This window comes from Ailuropoda melanoleuca, chromosome 8, assembly GCF_002007445.2.
Source record: "Ailuropoda melanoleuca isolate Jingjing chromosome 8, ASM200744v2, whole genome shotgun sequence".
In the NCBI taxonomy this organism is placed as follows: Eukaryota; Metazoa; Chordata; class Mammalia; order Carnivora; family Ursidae; genus Ailuropoda; species Ailuropoda melanoleuca.
Window position 1 is genome coordinate 37,408,121 of NC_048225.1, and position 20,254 is coordinate 37,428,374.

The following is a 20,254-nucleotide window of genomic DNA, read 5'->3' on the forward strand; positions in this document are numbered from 1 at the left end:
TAGCTCTTTGAGAGCAGAAACCCTGCATCTTCTAGGCTTATGATGTGTTTCCGTGATCTAGCATGTTGCTGAGCACTTATGAGGCCCTTGGTAAATGTTTGCTACGTAAGATTCTAGGTTTGAAAGTATTTCCCCTGTTACCTGATAATAGAACCAAGGCATTGCTACTAGTACTAGTTGAGTAATGTTTTAGCTGCGTTTTTCCAAGACTTCCACTAACAGAACCCAAATAGCAGCAGAGGAGAAAAAAAAAAAAAAAGCGTTCTCTTGGGAGTCTTGAGAATAGACCTGTCCTAATAGCCTGCCTCAAGCATAGCATCAGCTCATATGTTTTAAAAAGTACACCTTTTACATAATCATAATCTTGATGTTGCTTTTTATATAAAAATGATTCCCAGGACACCTGGGTGCCTCAGTCGTTAAGTGCCTGCCTTCAGCTTAGAGCATGATCCCAGGGTCCTGGGATCGAGCCCCGTGTCAGGCTCCTTACTCCACTGGGAGCCTGCTTCTTCCTCTCCCACTCCCCCTGCTTGTGTTCCCTCTCTTGCTGGCTGTCTCTCTCTCTGTCAAATAAATAAATAAAATCTTAAAAAAAAAATGATTCCCCCTAAAAAAAACTTTGAGAGAAATCGGTGCTTCAGGGCGCTCCACCATGTTTAGCCCCCCGCCCACCGCCACTCTCCGGGGGAGCATGTTCTCTGAGTGAAGAGCAGAGGCACAATGAGTGCAGTTGCAAGTGAAATAACCAAGACTTTAAAAAATCTATGTAAATAAAGTCAGGAGAGTAACATAACACGGACCATTAAATGATATTTCTTTTTGTCTGGATTGACATGAAGAATTTTTCGTATCACTTTATGTAGATTCTGATCTTTCACACAGTGGTCTCCGGTTTTGACATTAAGTTACCATGTACTACTTTAATTTCTAGAATCTCCTTACCATCAAGGAGGTCCTAAATAGGAAACATTTGCATTGAGTTAGTCTGAAGGAAAAACTGGAACGTGGAGTTAGGCAGACAGATGAACAGCATTTGTGTTGGGGCATGAATGCCACATCCTCGGAAAATCTTCCAGGCGACTGTTTAGATTATGCGTCTCTCCAACTCCTCTAATAGCAATTTTGGGAATTAAAGCCATAAGATAAAGGTTTCTTATGGTGTCATTGTCATAAGGGAAGGCTGAAGGAATGGAGAGTTAAGGGTAATTATTGAGTATTAATGATGGTATAACAAGTTCACAGGAGGACTTAAAATAGCAAATAGTATTTATTTGGGTTCTGTCTTATTCTGTCTTACTGAGTGATGGTGTGTACACCGTAGGAACAAGCATCTTTCTTTTTGTTGTGGTTTCCTTTGTTCAGTTTTGTTGTGTTGCTGACTTTTTACCAGTCTGAAACACAAGGTCTGCTCCATACCCCTTCGCCTTTTCCCCGTCACATTTACCATGCCTTCTTATGTCATTCCACTTAGTTGCTTTTTAGCTTTTTAAACTACAACCCATAGTGAAAAAGGGAAATGTTTTATAGAAAAACCCTTCTAGAAATAAGTGTATGCGTGTCTATGTGTATATGTTTTTGTAGTACACACCGCCCACACACATATAAATAACTGAAATAAGTAAAAGGTTAAATAAAAATCCATATTTTCTATATAGAGTGTCCCCTGATATTCTCTATTCCAGTCTTATCTTAGGAAAAAAACTTTACAACTCACTCAGTTGATATCATAACCCACTAGTGGGTCATGATTCATTTGAAAAATACTGGCCTGGAATATCTTCACATGTTCCTCATTCAGTCAGCACACACAGCCCTTCTGCTAAGAACTGTCAGGGGTACTAGGTTTTCACACACACAAATGCTGAGGGGCAGTACGGTGGTGGTCTTTTCTGTGAAGCATGTATTAGATAAGAGAAATTCAGTTAAAAAAATAGAGAACCATCTAAGAACAGGGAAGGGATAAGGTAGCCTTTTTAATTTATTAAGACAATTGAACTGGTCCTTCATTTTCCCCCCAAAACAGAACAAACCCCAAGTCCACGCCCATGTTTGTAGCATACAGGAGCTAGGAGCCCGAATATTCTGGGAAATAAAGCTGACGAGTAATGCCAGGTCATCAAGCTATGTCTTAATTGATCCTGCTAGGCAATCAAGGGGTTGAAGTCTGAGGAGCTTGTTACCTAGAATGAAAACATTTAGGCGACAACAGACTCACCAAGAAGCAGAGTAAAAAAGCAGTAAGAGAAATAAATTTAAGGAAACTGGAAAAAGAAGGTTCCTATCTCCTGGACTATTCAGTCTATCCTCTCCCCCACAAATTCTGGCTTCTTTGTTTTTGTTTTTTTTCTCATTAAACTTTTGTTTTGATGGGTCTCAAAATTCTATGACAGATTTAATCATCTCCTTCCAATATTAAAGTTGCCTGTGCCTGGGAATCCTGGGCCAAACTGCCTCTGGACTCTTCTCATCAGAATGACTGTTCTTAATTACATTAAATTCAAAATGAAGGGCACCTAACATATTTATTGTATGCCTTTTATGTGCTAGCTCCAGGCACTAGAGGGACAACAGTGAACAGATAAAGATCTCTTTCCCACAGAACTGAACATGCTAGGAAAGTTGAGTGGTTCGCAGCATTCAGTCTAGTTCTGAATACCAGATAGCCCTTGTGATAGTTTTCAGCTCAGAATGAGGTGAGCTTCTTGGTGAGGATTGTAGCTAGGCCTCAAACAGACTTCTTTTCTTCTTAAGGGAACTAAGCCCAAGATTTTTAACCTGAGCATCACGAAGGGTCTAAGAGGGAAATTGAGTTATCAGTCCTTCCAAGAATAGCTTCTGTTTGCAACCTTGAGACAAGGAGAATCAGTCAACAGCTAATTTCTCAGGCTGGCTTTAAAAAAATTTGTAAGATATTCCTGTCTGTACATTTAGGTTAAGTATTGTTTTATGAGGGGGCACCTGGATGGCTCAGTCAGTTAAGTGTCTAACTCTTGGTTTCAGCTCAGGTCATGATCTCAGAGTCCAGAGATTGAGCTCCATGTCCAGTTCTGCACTCAGCATGGAGTATGCTCCCTCTTTCTCCCTCTCCCTCCTCCTCTGCCCCACCCCACCTAAAATAAATAAATAAATAAAATCTAAAAAAAAAAGTATAGGGGATGCCTGGAAAGCTCAGTTGGTTAAGCGTCTGCTTTCGGCTCAGGTCATGATGCCAGGGTCCTGGGATCGAGCCTCACATTGGGCTCCCTGCTCAGTGGGGAGCCTGCTTTTCCCTCTCCCTCTGCCATTACCTCTGCTTATGCTCTTTGGCTCTGTCTCTCTGTCAAATAAATAAATAAAATCTTTTAAAAAAAAAACAAAAAAAGCCTTTGGCAGTGAATTTTAAAATACTTTTTAATGTGCATTAAATATTATTTGAAAGTTGTTTATGTTCTGTATCTTCAAAACAAATTCTTGTAACTTTAAGAAAGTTTTTGTCCTTTGGAGAGAGTTTACAGGGTAGATTCTTCTTTCAACTCTTCATTTCTAAAACTGAGTACTTTCTAAAACTGCCTGCTTAAAACCAAAATGAGAACAAAGGTTGATAATACCTATAGAAAAGTTGATTAGAGAAAAATAGAGTGACTGAAAATGTAGATGCCAAACATAGAAACTAGTAGATTCTTAAAACAGAAGAGAAGTCAAAATAGAACAATTGATTTCAGAAGACTGCAGTGCTTTTCTTAAACATCTTTATTACTCTTCTTTGGTTTATAAATAGCATGTATATTAGCTTTTAAAAGACTCATACCATTTTATTTCTCGTTAGTACTCTGTGTAATACCTAATTAATCTTTCTGACTTGCGTTAGTAATAACCAGATTCTTAGCTTGCATAACTTGTTTTAAATCATTAGAAAAGTAATTGCACCTATATGCATAATGATGTATTTTTAAATATATTGTTAACCATATTTAAAAACGTATGTTAAAAGATAATTAGAACAAAAGGAATGTTCTAGTAATAAACTGATAAGGATATTCATTTGATTGTCTACAATTACGTATCAGAGTATATGAAGCAGGAGTCTTTCAGTTATTCTGTGCATTGCAGTAACTTGACCATTTATATGTTAACTTTAAGCCTCAAGCTGAGAAATATATCTGGAAATCATTTTAAAATTAAGATTTTGTTGTTGCTAGCCCTAAGGAGTTCTTTCTTTCTTTAATTATGTTTGTAGTATTTTCTAATCTATTTCTACTAGGCTTTTTTCCTTTCTCTTACTCACTTCTATGATGCATGTATTATATTATGGAATTACTTCCTGCGTGGCCACAGCTTAGGGAACTGTTTATAATCTTTGTTACTTTAAATCTTAAGACATCAGAAATAAGCTTAAAGTCTAATTAATGTTGAGGCCTTTCTTTACCAAAAGTGGAATATTTCATATCACTTTAAAAGGTTTGCATTTTTTCCTAAGAAAGAAACACTCTTCCCTTGCATAGGCCTTGCAGGTGGGAAAGCAGGACTCTTAAGGGAAGATTGGGACTATCAAGGATGTTTCTGCCTGAAGAGGACGTGTGTGTTAACCACGACCCCTAATGCTGCAGCATGTTCGATCCATGCTCCCCTCCTCAGTTGTTTTCTTAAAGGATACAAGAGCAATTGGGTTTTTTGTTTTAACTGTTGCAAATATTCAAAATTTCAAAAAACACAACATAATTTTATTATCTGTAACCCAAGAGAGTAGGTCCTATGATGTTCTGAGTCCTGTGATTCTACATTTTCTCTGTGCCATTGTCAGCATCTCAGAAGTGTTCTTTGCCAAACAGAAGGAAGTTAACCAAAGTCTCTATCCAGACATGCATACTGATTTAGACAAAGGACTATCTACAATGTAGAAATCTAAAGATATTTATGAAACTGAACATTGCTGAGCTGTTTTGAAGCACTAGGCATCAATCCAACTTAACAAATTTTATTTCCCTATTAATGTAACTTTAACATAGGTGGAATTCCTATAGAATCTGGAGAACTTTTTAAGTTGAAACCATTTAGGGGGGCCTGGGTGGCCCAGTCAGTTAAGCGTCTGCCTTCGACTCAGGTCATGATCCCAGGGTCCTGGGATCGAGCCCCACATTGGGCTCCCTGCTCAGCGGAAAGCCTGCTTCTCCCTCTCCCGCTCCTCCTGCTTGTGCTCTCTTTCTCTTTCTGTGTCAAATAAATAAATAAAATCTTTAAAAAAAAAAACAAAACATTTAGATGCCCTCCTTTTGGACCTAAGAATGATGACATTTCTGTAACTAATGACATACATACCAAGATTTTTAAGCAAGGAGAACTGTAATTCAGAGTTCAATGTGAAGTTTTCTTCTATATATAGATCAATAAGTTATCAAAGACATAACAGTATGCTCAATTTTTAAAAGAGAGTTGAGAAAACATTAACTCTTCATGGGACACAGTCTAGCCTTTAGAACATTGGCTTAGCCTAAAGTGAAATATTTCCAGCAATATTCTCAAGCCTTTGCATTGCCACATGCAAGCTCTCTAAGCTTGTCAGAATGAACTGTCCACCAGTCATCTAGAAATTTAGTAGAGATCAGCTGGCTTTTTTTTTTTTTTTAATAAACAAGCGTTTAATTAGATATTGGCCTAAGTTTGTGTTGGATTTCTTGCCTATCTTAACATTAAAGATAAAAAGAAGAAAGCCAGATTCATGTTAAGGCAACAGTGTAGATGAACCTGGAAGGCATTGTGTGAAGCGAAATAAGCGAGGCAAAGAAAGAAAGACAAATACTGTGTGGTATTACTCATAGGTGGAATCTAAAAATACATATATAGCGGCACCTGGGTGGCTCAGTCGGTTAAGCGGCTGGCTCTTTTTTTCAGGTTAGGTCATGATCTCAGGGTCCTGGGATCGAGCCCTGCATCAGGCTCTGCACTCAGCAGGGAGTCTGCTTGAGGATTCTCTCACTCTCTCAGCTCCTCCCCTTGCTCACATGCACTTGCTCTCTCTCTCTCTCTCTCAAATAAATAAATACATAATTTTAAAAATTAATTAAAAAATATATGTATATCAAGGTCACATAAACAGTAGATTAACGGTTGCCAGGAGGCTAGTGGATGGGGAAAAAGAGGAGAGTTTGATAGAAGGTTACAAACTTTTAGTTGTAAGATGAAGAAGTTCTAAGGACCTAATGTATAGTGTGGTGACTACAGTTGGTAACAGTGTAGTGTATGCCTGAAATTTCCTGAGTAGAACAAAGTGTTCTCACCAAAAAGAGAGGAAAACAAATGGCAAATATATGACGCGATGGATGTGTTAGTTAATTTGATAGTGGGAATCCTTTCACAGTGTATACTTATATCAAATCATGTTTTACGATTTACCTATATTACAGTTTTGTCAGTTATACCTCAGTAAATCTGGGAAAAAAAGAACGACTGAATTTTGAAATATTTTTTTAACAGGTTGTATCAATCAGTGAAAATTCTATATTCCTTTGGCATCTTTGTGACATATTCAATTCAGTTCTATGTTCCGGCAGAGATCATCATCCCTGTGATCACTTCCAAATTTCATGCTAAATGGAAACAAATCTGTGAATTTGCAATAAGGTCCTTCTTGGTTGCTGTTACATGTAAGTATTACTACACATTTATATCATCGTAATTTTTTCTTGTTGAATTTTGTATAATGAAGCTACTTAAAGTATATGTTAAAGTATATTTTTTAAAAACAATTTTATTTACATAGCTGAGATACTTCTGGGGTTAAAATTCCATTATTCTACTATTGTATAAGAAAAATATAAACCAGATCCTATTACATTTAAAAGAACTAATCAAATTATTATTTTGAAAACTACATCAGTGGTGATTAAAATATAAGTATTTTTAAATCAGATGCATGTTGGACTCCTTATATTGTTGCTACATATTTCATTTTGGTTTTAGTTTTCCTCGTGTTTTTTATTTCTGCTAACTTTTGTATATTTAACAGTTTAATTCTCCATGACTACCTATAGAAATGGGTTTGGTTTTATTTTGGTCTTTAATAATTTCAGTGGCTAATTTTACTCATTATTCGAAGGAATGTGTGTAATCTCATCTTAAGGTTTCATATTATAAAATGCCTCCACCAGGGAGCACTAATTATGGAGACCTGTGGAGAAGAAGCTTGATTTTGGTACAGTGGAAACAGTGTGAGTTTTGGGGTCACACTGACCTCACGGTTCAAACCTACCACTCACCTGCTGGTATCTTTGGACAAGTTCCATACCATCTGTAAGCCCCTCTTTCTTCAACTGTGAAATGAAGAAAGAGTTCCTTAATGGCGTTCTTGTAGAGTTTAAGAATATTAACAAAGTAGCCAGAAGTTATAATTGTCACCATTATTGTTGTAACCACAAATATAAGATGACCATAACACTGAACCAAGATTACCTAGAATGATACCAGGGACCATTGGAAATGGGTCAGCTTTCTGTGGAAGATAGGAGTAACCATCTTGGCCCAGTCAAGGCGAGAGAATGAGAGAGCTAGAAATTCGGGGCAACTGTAAATTTCAGTGAGAAGCTTGGGGTGGAACTTATGCCTATAGGTCTAAAGAAAAAGCAAAGCTGGGAAAAGTAAATGAGACCTTTTTTCCAAAGTAATCATTTGAATGAATTAGAGCAATAATAAGGTAAATCATATTGAAGAGTGAAGTCAGTAAGCCCATATGCTGATGACTAATAAAACATTCAGTAGGAAAAAGTTATTTTAAGACATTTTGAAATATTTCTTACATATTGTTTTTATTGATATTTTGACAACTGTACTGAATGAAAAGGCTGATTTCAGTACTAGTCCCTTTTATCATAGGTGTAAGACTTTCTATGCTGAAAGCGTATCTCCTTTTAGAATTAGTTACTGAGGAGCTTGAAGGAGCTTGAAGAAAATGTTAAAGGGATTTAATAACTTCTGATAGCTCGTTAACTTCACCCATTTCTGCACATTGGCCGCCATTGTTATGTCCAAGCGACCTGTCTGCACATCCGCTCCCAGGAGCCTATTCCCAGAAGCCAGGGGCTCTCCTCAAGAGCTGAGTTCATGACACACAGAATGGCCGGTGTTTCTTGGGTAAAAATAGTTAAAGCTACTCAGCGGTAATTGAGGGTTATAGTTATAGTTACAGCATGCTTCGGCCAAAGAGAACGCAAACCAGGTAGTGTTGCCTTCCCCTTCACCAGGACACGTCATCAGACACTGAGCTTCACTGCAGTCTTTGGCACATGCTTCCAAATTAAAGTAAAAGCCAGCCGATACGCATGACGGGACTGTTTTTCCTCTGCTCTGTAAAGCACTTGACAAGCTTTGGGGGCACGCTCCACAGGGATGAGAGTGTGGGCAGCCGATGGGGCCCTGTGACGTCCACAGAGCAGACTGCGACACGAGCAGTGAGAGTGGAGGCGCAGCTGGCTGTGCTTTGAAAATTGGGTCTCTTTCAGTGTTCTGTAATCCTTTCCAAGTACCGAGCCCAAGTTTTTAATACTGGTCTCAAAGTAGTGAGTTTACCAGCTTGGATTGTATTGGTTACTCCCAAGTCTCTATTTCGCATTTGAATCATCATGTCAAAGTATCTTCTTAGTGCAACTCAAAAGCTTGGAAAGATGGGTCAGACTCTTTCTACCTGTTTCCCGTCGGCATTTACTGGCTATAGAGGCATCGCACAGGTGAGGGGGAAGCATGACTAGAAGCTGGCCAACGGCCACCATCAACTACAATAAATACCTTTTATTTTACAAGCAAACCTGTAGAAAGAACTGTTAAATTTTGAATTAAAATGAACACTGAGACGAGTATTTTAATTCCATGTTTGAATTGAATCTGTAAAATCTGTTAAATACTATTTCTTTCTATTATTGTCCAATTCATTGATCTTTCTACTATTTCTAATTTGAAAACTTTTTGGCTTTGGGAGTTTGCTTTCTGGTCTTAGGAGACTATGACTACAAAGCACCAAAAAATATAAATCTTAGTAGTTTGTAGAATACTAGAGAAGATACACTAAAAGTCTTCATTTAAGTTAGTTGCCACTTCAGGTGAGGAAAGCTGTATCCCCTCATATTCTAAGAGTCAGGAGGTCTGTGGGGAGTACCATTTATTATTTGTGTAATTAAAATTTATGTGCTGGAGTGTTCCTCACAGTTTTGCTGTTGATGTTATAATATCAAGTATTTTGGGTTTTTTCTCTATATTTTCTTCTCTGTGTTTTCATTCTGTAGATGCAAAGAATGGACTTAAAATAGGCTTTTTTTTTTTTTTAATGAGAGGAAACTTTGTGCTTTAAGGATACATTCTTTTTCTCTATAATAAAGTTTTGGGAAATACTGAATAAACTTAATTAGTATTTAATAGATCTAGTCATAACACCTGTCTGTAAATGACATAGGACAGCCTATTTACAGTAATCCTATAGTAAATATTTGTAATGAATAAATTCTCTGTATCCCAGACTATCCTTTGACTTCTTGTTTTTGGAGGTTTTTATATATCAAATTTCCCTAAAATGTATATATTTGTCTTCCTTATCAACTAATAGCATTACCAAATAATACTTCAAGCCATTTTTTACTAGCAGATATCTACTGATTATATACGGTTTAAAGGATGACTTCAGCTAATTGATAAATTTCATGATTTAAAGGTGTTTGATAAGGGGCACCTGGGGGGCTCAGTCAGTTAAGCATCTTCTTTTGGCTTCTGGCATGATCCCAGGGTTCTCAGATCAAGCCCCACATCGGGCTCCCTGTTCAGTGGGGAATCTGTTTCTCCCTCTGCCTTCTGTTCCCCATTCTGTGCTGTGTGTGCGTGCGTGTCTCTCAAATAAACAAATAAATAAAATCTTTTTAAAAAATTAAAAAATGAAAGTGTTTGATAAACGGAATTTTAGTCTGAATGAACAAATTCTAAAAAACTTATAGTGTTCCCCCACATGGTTTTCCAACCATATTTCACTTGATTTTTACTAATAACAGCTGGATTATCAAAAAACATGAATGAGGAAAAATGAATTCCAAAATGAAAAGCTCTTCAGGTGGCAATGTTCTAGTCCTGCTTGTCTGGCCTTCCTTCTGTACTGCCATCTAGTATAAGTAGGTAGAAGTGTGTCCCCATGAAATGGATGTTGTCAATGAAATTTGAAAGGTCCTAATTATGTTTGGGAGTTATGATTATAGTTCCCTGGAGAAACATGTTAAAAGAATGTAGCAAGCATCTGTTCAACAGGGAACCCACTTTAGCAAGCATTTCTAGGTTAGAGCTGCAACTTCCTCAAAGTCGTATCTTACTTAGGGAAGTTTGCCACACTGCAGTCCTCTAGGTGTGAGGCTAGGTTTATAATTTCCAAATCATTTTTAGGGTTTTAGCTTTCAAAAGAAATTAAATAGAAAGTAACAAATATTTCCAAGAAACCTGATAGTTCCAAATTAATACCATAACCTCCTGAAAAGCATTGAGAGCCACAAAGAGAATAGGGGATGGAAAAAAACCTGTAACCTAAAAATTAAGAAGTGGAGAAACCAGTAGGCTGCAAACTGAAGACTTAATTACAGAGCCCAAGTTAAATTATATATACACCAAGAAAGTTCAGGAAGAGACAAAGAGGCTAGAACTGAGAAACACAAAAGTATGTAAACTTAGTATTAAAAAGAGAGGGATAGGGGGGCTCAGTCGGTTGAGCGCCTGACTTTTGATTTCGGCTCAGGTCATGATCTCGGTCATGAGATCAAGTCCTGCATTGGACTCCATGCTCAGTGGAGAGCCTGCTTGAGTTTCTCTCCTTCTACCCCTCCCCTCTCTCTCTCTCTCTCTCTAAAAATAAAAATCTAAAAAAAAAAAAGAGAGAGAGAGAGGGATAAAAAAAAAAAGAGAGAGGGATAAAAAAAAGATTAGAAGGAAGATGGTAGATTTAGGAGACAAGTTAGGAAGAGCCAACTCATGCATCAGTGGAGTCCTCAAAGCCGGAACTGTGGTGACAGAATCCTCGTTGGTGACAGGCAGGGGTGACATAGCCCCCATAGCTGGCATGTGAGCAGACTCAGTTGTTATTTCTGGTGGCCGCTCCAAACCCCCAGCAAGTCGTTCGGTGGGCTGGTTTAGGACATTTGAGAAAGGAATATGAGTTTTGGTTTTTACAGACCCTCTGTTGATACCTTCGGCAAGAGAAGGGTAAGTAGGATCAAGAAAGTGCCAGATCAAAGCTTTTCAGAAAGCTTGCCAGCAGTTTGGAAGAAAATCTGGTCGAAAGTACTGGTACATTATTTTTTTTTTAACTTTTCATTTTGAAATAATTCAGAAAAGTTATAAAAGAAAGTAGAGTTACCATACCCACCTACATTTAGTACTCATGTAAGTATTCAGTATTTAAATAAGGAGAGCATGTATTTTCATTTTCTAGGTGCTGGCGCAATTCTGATTCCTCGTTTGGATATTGTGATTTCCTTCGTTGGAGCTGTGAGCAGCAGCACATTGGCCCTGATCCTACCACCCTTGGTTGAAATTCTTACGTTTTCTAAGGAACACTACAATATATGGATGATCCTGAAAAATATTTCTATAGCGTTCACTGGAGTTGTTGGTTTCCTCTTGGGTACATATGTAACTGTTGAAGAAATTATTTATCCTACTCCCACAGTTATAGCTGGCGCTCCACAAAATCCTTCTCTAAATTTGAATTCAACATGCTTTACATCTGGTTTGAAATAGTGGAAGCAGAATTATGAGTCTTCTCCTTTTGTCTCAGTTCTGAAAATGATGAAAATAAGAACTAGTAGAATACATTGCCATGTGCTTAAAACTAGAACCAAATTCTCTTTTCTTTTGGCACAGTAAGGGTATTTTGATAGTAAACTGTAATTCTTTACCGATCGTGGTAAACTATGACAGATTATTGGTTTTAAATATCAGCAATAATTTCAACAAATGTCCTGAAAATTTTTTAAATTAAAATTAAGAAATTAAAATGTAGAAAAATTAAAGAATAAAAAGACTTTCACTATTCTTCAATCAATCAGAAATAGCCCAACCAAGATTCTCTTTTACACCCATGCTCCTCTTTCCCCACCCAGTTGAGGAGAGAACACGGTTCTAATAATAAGAGAATCAAAGAAGGACATAGTTAACAAAAATCTTCTCACCATCTCGGTGAATATCAAAGTGGACTTGGTGTTTAATGTAAAAATGTCTTAATCATGTTTTTACTAGAGAGCCAGATACTTATGATTCATCCTTGGAAGGATAGAAGACTCATTAGCGCTAACGTAAACATCAGAATCCCTACAAGCAGAATTATTCTACACTGTTCTCTGATGGTAGTCGATCTGCCCAATGAAAACTCTGAGGCACTGCGTGAGATCCTGACTTTGTGTCTCAGTCAAATTTGAAAGAGACTTCAAGGGTTATCCAACACAATTCCCTTATTTTTTACCTAAGAAAATTCATGCCCAGAAAGGTTAAGTAACTTGGTTAAGACCACGCAGCTTTGAGACCAAGCAAGAGAACTTGATCTTTTGACCCCCAGTCCAGGACTTTTTATTTTTCACATCACATCCAGGAAGAAGAATAAATTATGTCCAGTTTAGCCTTTAGCATTGCATCTATTTAATTATATTTTAATACTTGGAAAGCCAGTGATCTTTGAATAGCGTATGTGACCTCACCATAAAGATCAGAGAACTCTAAAAAGCGTGTATTACAGCCATATAAACCCCAACAAGAGAAAGAAGTTTTCTATTGTTTTGTTTTGGTTTATTTTAAAGAATAGAAACTACGTGCTGTTTTAACTGCTGGCTAGTAATAGTTACCTAGCTACTTTGTTTGTGGCTCGAACTCTCCTTACTAGTTCTTCCCTTTTTGGGTTTTGTAGGCACCATCTTTCTCAATGGCAGAAAATTGGTATCTGACAAAATACAGGACTTGTGTATTCCTTCCAGCCCTGTGGCTTTATTATAGCCTTTTAGTGATCTGAAGGGGCAGGATAAAAAAAAAAAACAACCATAAAGAAATTTATGCTGAAAAAATCAAGGCAATAATAGTCTACTAAATCTTGAGACACTCCCGGTTTCTTCCAGAAAAATACCCTTTATTACTTCAGATTTGTCAAGCCTAGTTATTAACCAAAACAATCTCAGTTGACAAGAAAAATGAAAAATTTTAAGTTTAAAACATTAAGAATCTTGACTTTTTAAAAAGTTCATGCTTCAGAACACGTTGAACTTCTAATCAGGCGGATGGCACCCTAGTTTGTAATAATCATCACGATCACTGTACTGCATGTGGTCTATATTTTTATATGTAAATGTTAACTTAGTTCAAGGATCTTTTGCTTTGCATCATCGAGTCATCAAATACAATTCTAACAAAGTATCAGAAGCTTTATTTTTGTACAAATTCATAAGAATCAAACTTTTTTTAAACATTTGCATTAGATATCACCAATAATTGTTTGTGATACTTTTATATCAAATCTGTTCTGGTGAGCTTGTAGTCATACTGAGAGAATGTGGAAGAAGTTATAGGAAATGTAGTCATCATTGAAACTGTTATATAATCATGTTTCTAAGAATAAATTAGGTTTTTTTTAAAATGTATAACGGTATAAAATGACTTGAAAACCATTATTTAATAGAAAGCACTATTATTTTGTCAACTGTCTTCAGATATTTCTAGTCTATGCATGAAATTTTATGTTTATACTTTGACCTGTTTATTTTCCTTATTAATTCATCAAATTCTATAAATTTTGAATATTTGATCATAGCAATAAATAAATTTTAGATTCGGCTTGAACAAAATGTTGAGCGCATTATCAATCAGGCTTCCTTATGCAGCGAGTGCTGAATCGACAGCCACTAAATCATCGATACTTTAAATACAAGAGAAAAGTTGAAATGTTGAAAGAAGGGGCTAAAAGGGAGAGACTAGTTTTAATTCTAACAAGAAACTGTTTAGATGTAAAGCATAAATGCACCCTTACTTAAGGATTTTTGATGATGTATTTTATTTGCAAAAAAATCAGTGGCAATATTTTTCCTCTGAAAATTTAGTTTTAATGAGTCACAACATTTTCTAAAGATTTTTAGAGATGTTTTGATGAGACCAGCTGTTGCTTTTATTTTCGGGCCTGGAAAAATGAGAGCAATCGCACCTGTCAAATTGTGTATCTTGTGTCTTGGTCCATTACGCTATGGCTCAGAGGACTGCCGCATTTCCTCTGCCACAATAAAGAGCCCTCTTTGAAAGCGAATCAGGTGCCTGAGAGCCCTTTCTACCACAGAGGTGGGGGAGGGAAAGGAGAGCTTCATTCACCTCTGCTGACTTCAGTTCTAAGTTAGTTACCACTGGTCCTTTACCTTCAAAAGCGTGTCGCCAGTTTCAGAGTCAACTTGTCAAAACACTGGTTTTCAGATATATAGATATATATGTAATTCTTTTTTTTTTTTTTTAATCAGAGGATCTTCTTTTCCCCACATGGTCAGATTTCTCCACAATTAAATAACTAGGGTTTTTTCCTCGGTTAAAGACCAATTTGTATGATGTTATCAAATAAAAAAGTATACTGGATCAGCAAATGCCACATTATGTTTTAATTCTGTCCTTGCTGGATTCTCCTTTCTTAAAACCATTTCTGCCTCTCATCTAGGCAATGTACTTAACGTTTTTATAAGCATTTAATGCAATGGGCATGTTGTAAATTTCCTAACAGGGCCTAATTTCATTCAGTATTTTCAGAATAGTTACAGGAAAGCTGTCTAACTGCAAAGCGCTATAAAAATATTAATGGAACTATGAATTAAAGCTCCACGTTAGTGCCATTTCTAGCTGTGCAAAGCACAGGTCTTAGCGGAGCTTACCGGTGGCATTCTTCACTAGATGTCAGCCCCGACAGCATCTGAAGAGTGCATTTGTTTACATTAGGTTTCAACCTCAGTTCTCCTTTCTTGGTTTAAAAAAGAGACGATGCAAAGTAGAGATAATGGAAATCATAAATACAAATTTAAAAATAATACCAGTGGCCCAATGAATATTTTCTGTTGGGGAATAAGATTTGGTAAAAATACAGACCATTGATCATGTAAAATGAGTTTGTTTTTTTTAAATGAATCAGTTTTGTTCTTTTTGGCTGATCTAGCTTCCCCCCTCATAAGAAAATTTGAGAACTTCGATCTAAAAGGTGTAACAAGGTACTTCCTAACGTTAAGTGGCTGACCCGCAATAGTTAACACTCCGGCAGTGTTACGGTAATCTTATTCATGCTCCTAGTGCTTACTCGGCTAAACGCCTTAATGAAAGTGGTTGGTTTTCACCTAGGAGATAAGAAAACATGCTTAAGAAATGACTGGAAATGCTATTTATTACCCTGTGATAAATGAGATGAAGACTTACTCTCATTCTTAAAATGTCATATTAAAATTAGGTAGTTCTTATGCACACCAGTAATCCATGTGAATTAGATACTGATATTAACAACCATTTAAATTGGGTCCAGAAGGATGATGTGTTGAAAGATCACTCCAAAAATTATTTCATTAGAGTTTTCCTGATAACAAATAGGAAAGCAAATGCTTATACAGTGAATAAATTAATCTGTGGATTTTTGTGTTTTTCAAAATGTTTTTGTCAGTTTGAAAACTAAATGTTATTGCACTTGAGTCAATCCTTTTTCTTTTAACTTATTTTTCTTTACAATATAAAAAAAACCTGTCTTAAAGTACTGTAACTCTTCTGAATTTTCAATAAAATATAATTATTTTGCTTGCAAATGCCATTTTACATGAATTTGTTTTCTATAAGGTTAAATGATATTGACAGATGTCATAAGCTGAAAACGGCACTAGTATATTCTCATCATACATTTTAATCAGTCTTTGTGGTTAATTCTTTGTCATGTGATCCTCAACCTTGGAAGTTGATACTATGTACCTCTAAGATTTAAGAGCTGAAATTGATTAAAAATGAAGGGACGTACTCAAAACCGTGACCTGACCTTCCTACAGAGTCAATGCAGAATGAACAGTCTGCAGATGCTGCGTCTGTGATGTAATTTACCACTCCTTTAGGTCAAGAATAGGTATCAGTTACACTTTAATACATTTTGCTTGGGTTGTGCCAACTCCACAAATCAAAGATCATAAACATATTTAAACTTTACATCAATAATGCTGCTCTTGTGAACCTAACCTAAGGGCACGCTGCAGTTCATCAGGAGAGAAAGCTCTGTTCCTAAAGAAGCAGCAGCAGCATTCTCGTAGTGAAAAATTGGGAACAACCTAAATGTTCAACAATAAGGAAATCATAAATTGTGATTATTAGCCTACAATACAATGAAGATTTATTCATTACACTGTCATTACACTCAAGTTAAAAAATTTGGGAAAGAATAAATACATAAAATTAATTGTTAATTGCAACTCTGTAAAAATAATGCTTTTGAGCCAACACAAGATACACGGAGAGTGGAACCATAGTGTTAGGGAAAAGATGGGTTTGGGGCAACCTGGGTGGTGCAGTCAGGTGAGCATCCGACTCTTGGTTTTGGCTCAGGTCATGATCTCGTGGGTGGTGAGAGCAAGCCCCACGTTAGACTCCATGCTCAGCGGGGAGTCTGCTTGAGGATTCTTTCCCTCTGCCCCTTACCCCACTCATGTTCGTGTGCTCTCTCTCTCAAACAAATAAATAAATCTTTAAAAAAAGAATGGATTTTACAGTTTTTAAATGAATAGTAAAGGGAGGACTGCAAGAGAAAATAAAGGGGAATAAAGTTAAAAAGCTTTAGTGGGAGTATGTGCTCTTCCAAGCCACAGAAGGAATGGAAAGACAAAAACAATAAATGAACCAACAGAGTAGTGATAGAACTAGGGACAGAGAGAGAGAGAAATGCAATGAAAAGACCCACAGAATACTTGCTGAAGGAAAACAAATACATCCACCTTGTAAAATTAATTTTAGGGTTTTTTTTACGCAAAAGAGTCATGGTTCTAACATATGCCTGTGTTCTCACAATTTTGCACTTAGGTTGGTGGGATTCACATGTTAAAGAACTGGCTTGATTTGAAGTTTCCTTTTAAGGGTAGATTTGTTCGAAGGCTTAAAATGGTAGGAGGGATTCAGGTCTTTCGGTCTTCAAAGTTTTCTGGTGCCACGAAGCACAGGACCACTTGGTCCCAGATGATAGAATGCTTCTCAAACTAAAGCTGAAACATGAGTCTTGCCAAGGAATTGGGGAGTAATTTCATTCTCCTCCATGCTGGATCTTGATCTGTGCTAAGGATGAAGACTGGACACAAGGACACCCCCCCACCCTGCCTAACCTGCACTCAGCAGAGAGGAAAGGAGTGTTGAGTGTAGATCAGACTAAGCAGGTCTAGAGCAGGACCAGAACGTAGCCCAGAAAACTGGGCAGTGCAGAAGGAATACCTTCAGATCAGAGACCCACAGAGTCTTACGTATCTTTGTAGTTCCAGCTCCTCACGGCGCTCCAGAAGGGCAAAGAACAAGGCATAGTGAATCTATTATCATCACTCTCCTGTCTTAAATCTTCTCTCCTTCCCCAATGTCAGCTGTATAAAGACCACGCTCCTTAATGTGGTTCACTGGCAGGCCTCACCCCCTTGCCTCCCCTACAAGTGACAGGAACACCAAAGCGCTCGTTACCAAACAAATATACAGCACATGGTCTTGTTTTTCACCTGCAGGACTCCATGTCACGTTGAGACGGTCTCCTTCTACTTCCGCCCGTGTTTTCTTTAGCCAATCCTTAGCTGTTGGTGAAACTCAGCCTGATTCTCTTCTATCAGGAAGCCTTCCCAGCCATCCTCTCCCCTATCCAGAGTGAGCTGTGTCTTCTTTCAAGCTAGCAGATGACCCTGGATTTATGGTCACACTTTCCACATGGTCTGTGTCCATCTTTCTGCTACATTGGGAGTTCTAGAAGCATACTACATGTATTCGTTGTTTGTTTTCTTCTCTGTCTACCCTTCGAGAATGTAAGCTCCACAGTGGAGGCAATTTTGTCGGCTATCTTCACTACTGAAAACCCAGTGCTTAGAGCAGGGTTGGGTTCATAGTAGATGCCTGAAAAATATTTGTTGAATGAATGTACAAATTGAAAAAAATAACAAGGAAAAGCCCATATTAGAGCTCTGGCACGTATTAAAAACTTCAAGCATAGGGGCAAAGTCATGCTTTTAATAAAACCTCCACTCCCCAAGCCTATTTGTTTAATGGCTGGAGCCAGCCCTCTTCTGTGTGCTAACCCTGGAGGCTGCGATAGTGTAAAGCAAAGACTGCCATGTCGAGTGTCTTGTAAAAAATCCAAGAATCAGTCAAACCTTAATGCCATATTCAGGAGCTCCTGGTAGTTCATGTGAAGTCTAATAAAAAGGAAAAAATGGAAAACCCTTTCTCACAAGCCTTCATGTCTTCATGTCATACATGAGCAGATTAAGTTTTGTAGAAAAAAAAGTCAGAGGTTATACTTTCTGCCCATTGTTTAAAAAATTACGTATGACCTAGAATGCAAGTAGTCAATTTCTGTCTAAAAAGTGTAAAAAGAAGTATCTGTCTAAAGTGTGACATCTAGTCCTGATGTCTGAGAATACTCAGAATTTTTGATGCCTAAACATTCCTTGCTTATGAAAGAGTCATACATTCAGCAGCTTGGGGGAACCCTCTCACAAAGGAGAGTATTCTCTGGCTGTTCTGAGAAGCTACCTGTTGTCAAAGTGTGTCACAGTATATGCCATAAATGGACCCCAGTAACAATCAAGAATGGGAATCTATAACTGTTGGGAAAAGTGACTGTTAAGATGAGCATTTTGCAGAACTAGCTAGAAATGAAAAGGGAAAATAAGAACAGCAATTGAGACCTGGAAATTGGAATTAATTTAACGGAAGAACCCTTGCTCCATGCACTGTCTTTCATGAGACCTCCTCCCAGTGTGTTATCTGCTGAGTGTGCTCTAGGACCAACCACGGTCATAGTTTTCTCTATAAAATAGATGAATTTTGCAACTGGGGCAAGACAAGACCCCTCAAGATTACATTCCTCATGTCATCCAGTTCACCTTCTTTAGGATGTGCTTGTACTAGTAGTCACCCAATGTTAATGACTGCTCAATATCTGTATTAAAAGATAGCATCAGATAATGAATCATGGAACACTACACCAAAAACTAAGGATGTACTGTATGGTGACTAACATAACATAATAAAAAATTATTATAAAAAAAAGAGATAGTGTCAGAAACCACATAGTACCGGTGCTATACGATGTGGGAGATATTCACAAACTTTGCATGCGGGAAGCAATTCTACCTTTCAGCTAATGCTGTATAGTACATATGTGACGGAAGTGCTCGATGACTTTTGGTTATCATAATACAGACAACCCATAACAGAAGAGATTATTAAATTATTCTGGGGGACACCTGGGTGGCTTAGTCGGTTAAGCATCTGTCTTCAGCTCAGGTCATGATTCCAGGGTCCTGGGATCAAGTCCCACATTGGGCTCCCTGCTCAGCAGAGCGCCTGCTTCTCCCTCTGCCCTGCTGCTCCCCCTGCTTGTGCTTGCTCTCTCTCTCTCTCTGACAAATAAATAAAATCTTTAAAACTAATTAATTAATTAATTTATTTATTTTTGAGTCATTATATAGACTGGAGATGTGTTGTGCTCAATTCTGGCAGAGGCCCAGATTCTTACAAGACTAGCAGAGTAGCCCCCAAATGCAAATCCACACACTTGCTTGGTTTTCAGAGATTAATTAGCCGTCTACCATAGTGCCTCCTGATCGCAATTTTATGTTTAGGGAAATAGTGAAAATTATACTGTGATCAACTTGCAGTTATTGCATGTATACATTGTTAGCACGTTCTGTCAAGAAGTGGGCAGTGAATGTAAGACCCTGCTTTTCCCCACTGACAAATGCTGGTTGGCAGAGGGAAATGTGCTCTCAGGAGCTGTGAAATAGGGACCGAGAAATCCCTCCATGACATTGATAATGCCAATAAAGACGACTTCTATCATTTCAAGTGGGGGGGCATCTCAGCAATACCCTCAATTATCTTGACAAGCCTGAATTTATCACTGCAGGGATGAACTATTGCCAGTTTTCAATGGTGAAGAGAAGGTGTGAGGATTAAAACAAAGCAAAACAAGCTGTGGTCCAAATGCCTTCGTCACTAGGAATTGGACTCATTCCCAATATTTGATGACTTTCTTTCTCATTAGAAA

General features: G+C 37.6%; 1 protein-coding gene across 1 annotated transcript in view; it reads left to right on the forward strand.

Annotated features, from left to right (window-relative positions):
- SLC36A4 (solute carrier family 36 member 4) overlaps positions 1 to 15,785 on the forward strand; it is a 37,630-nt gene extending 21,845 nt beyond the window's left edge. Inside the window, exons 9-10 of the mRNA XM_011236472.3 lie at positions 6,451 to 6,620; positions 11,423 to 15,785. Coding sequence (XP_011234774.2) covers positions 6,451 to 6,620; positions 11,423 to 11,730 — 478 coding nt within the window. The 3' untranslated portion in view covers positions 11,731 to 15,785. The remainder of the gene's footprint in view (positions 1 to 6,450; positions 6,621 to 11,422) is intronic.
- The last annotated feature ends 4,469 nt before the right edge of the window (positions 15,786 to 20,254 follow it).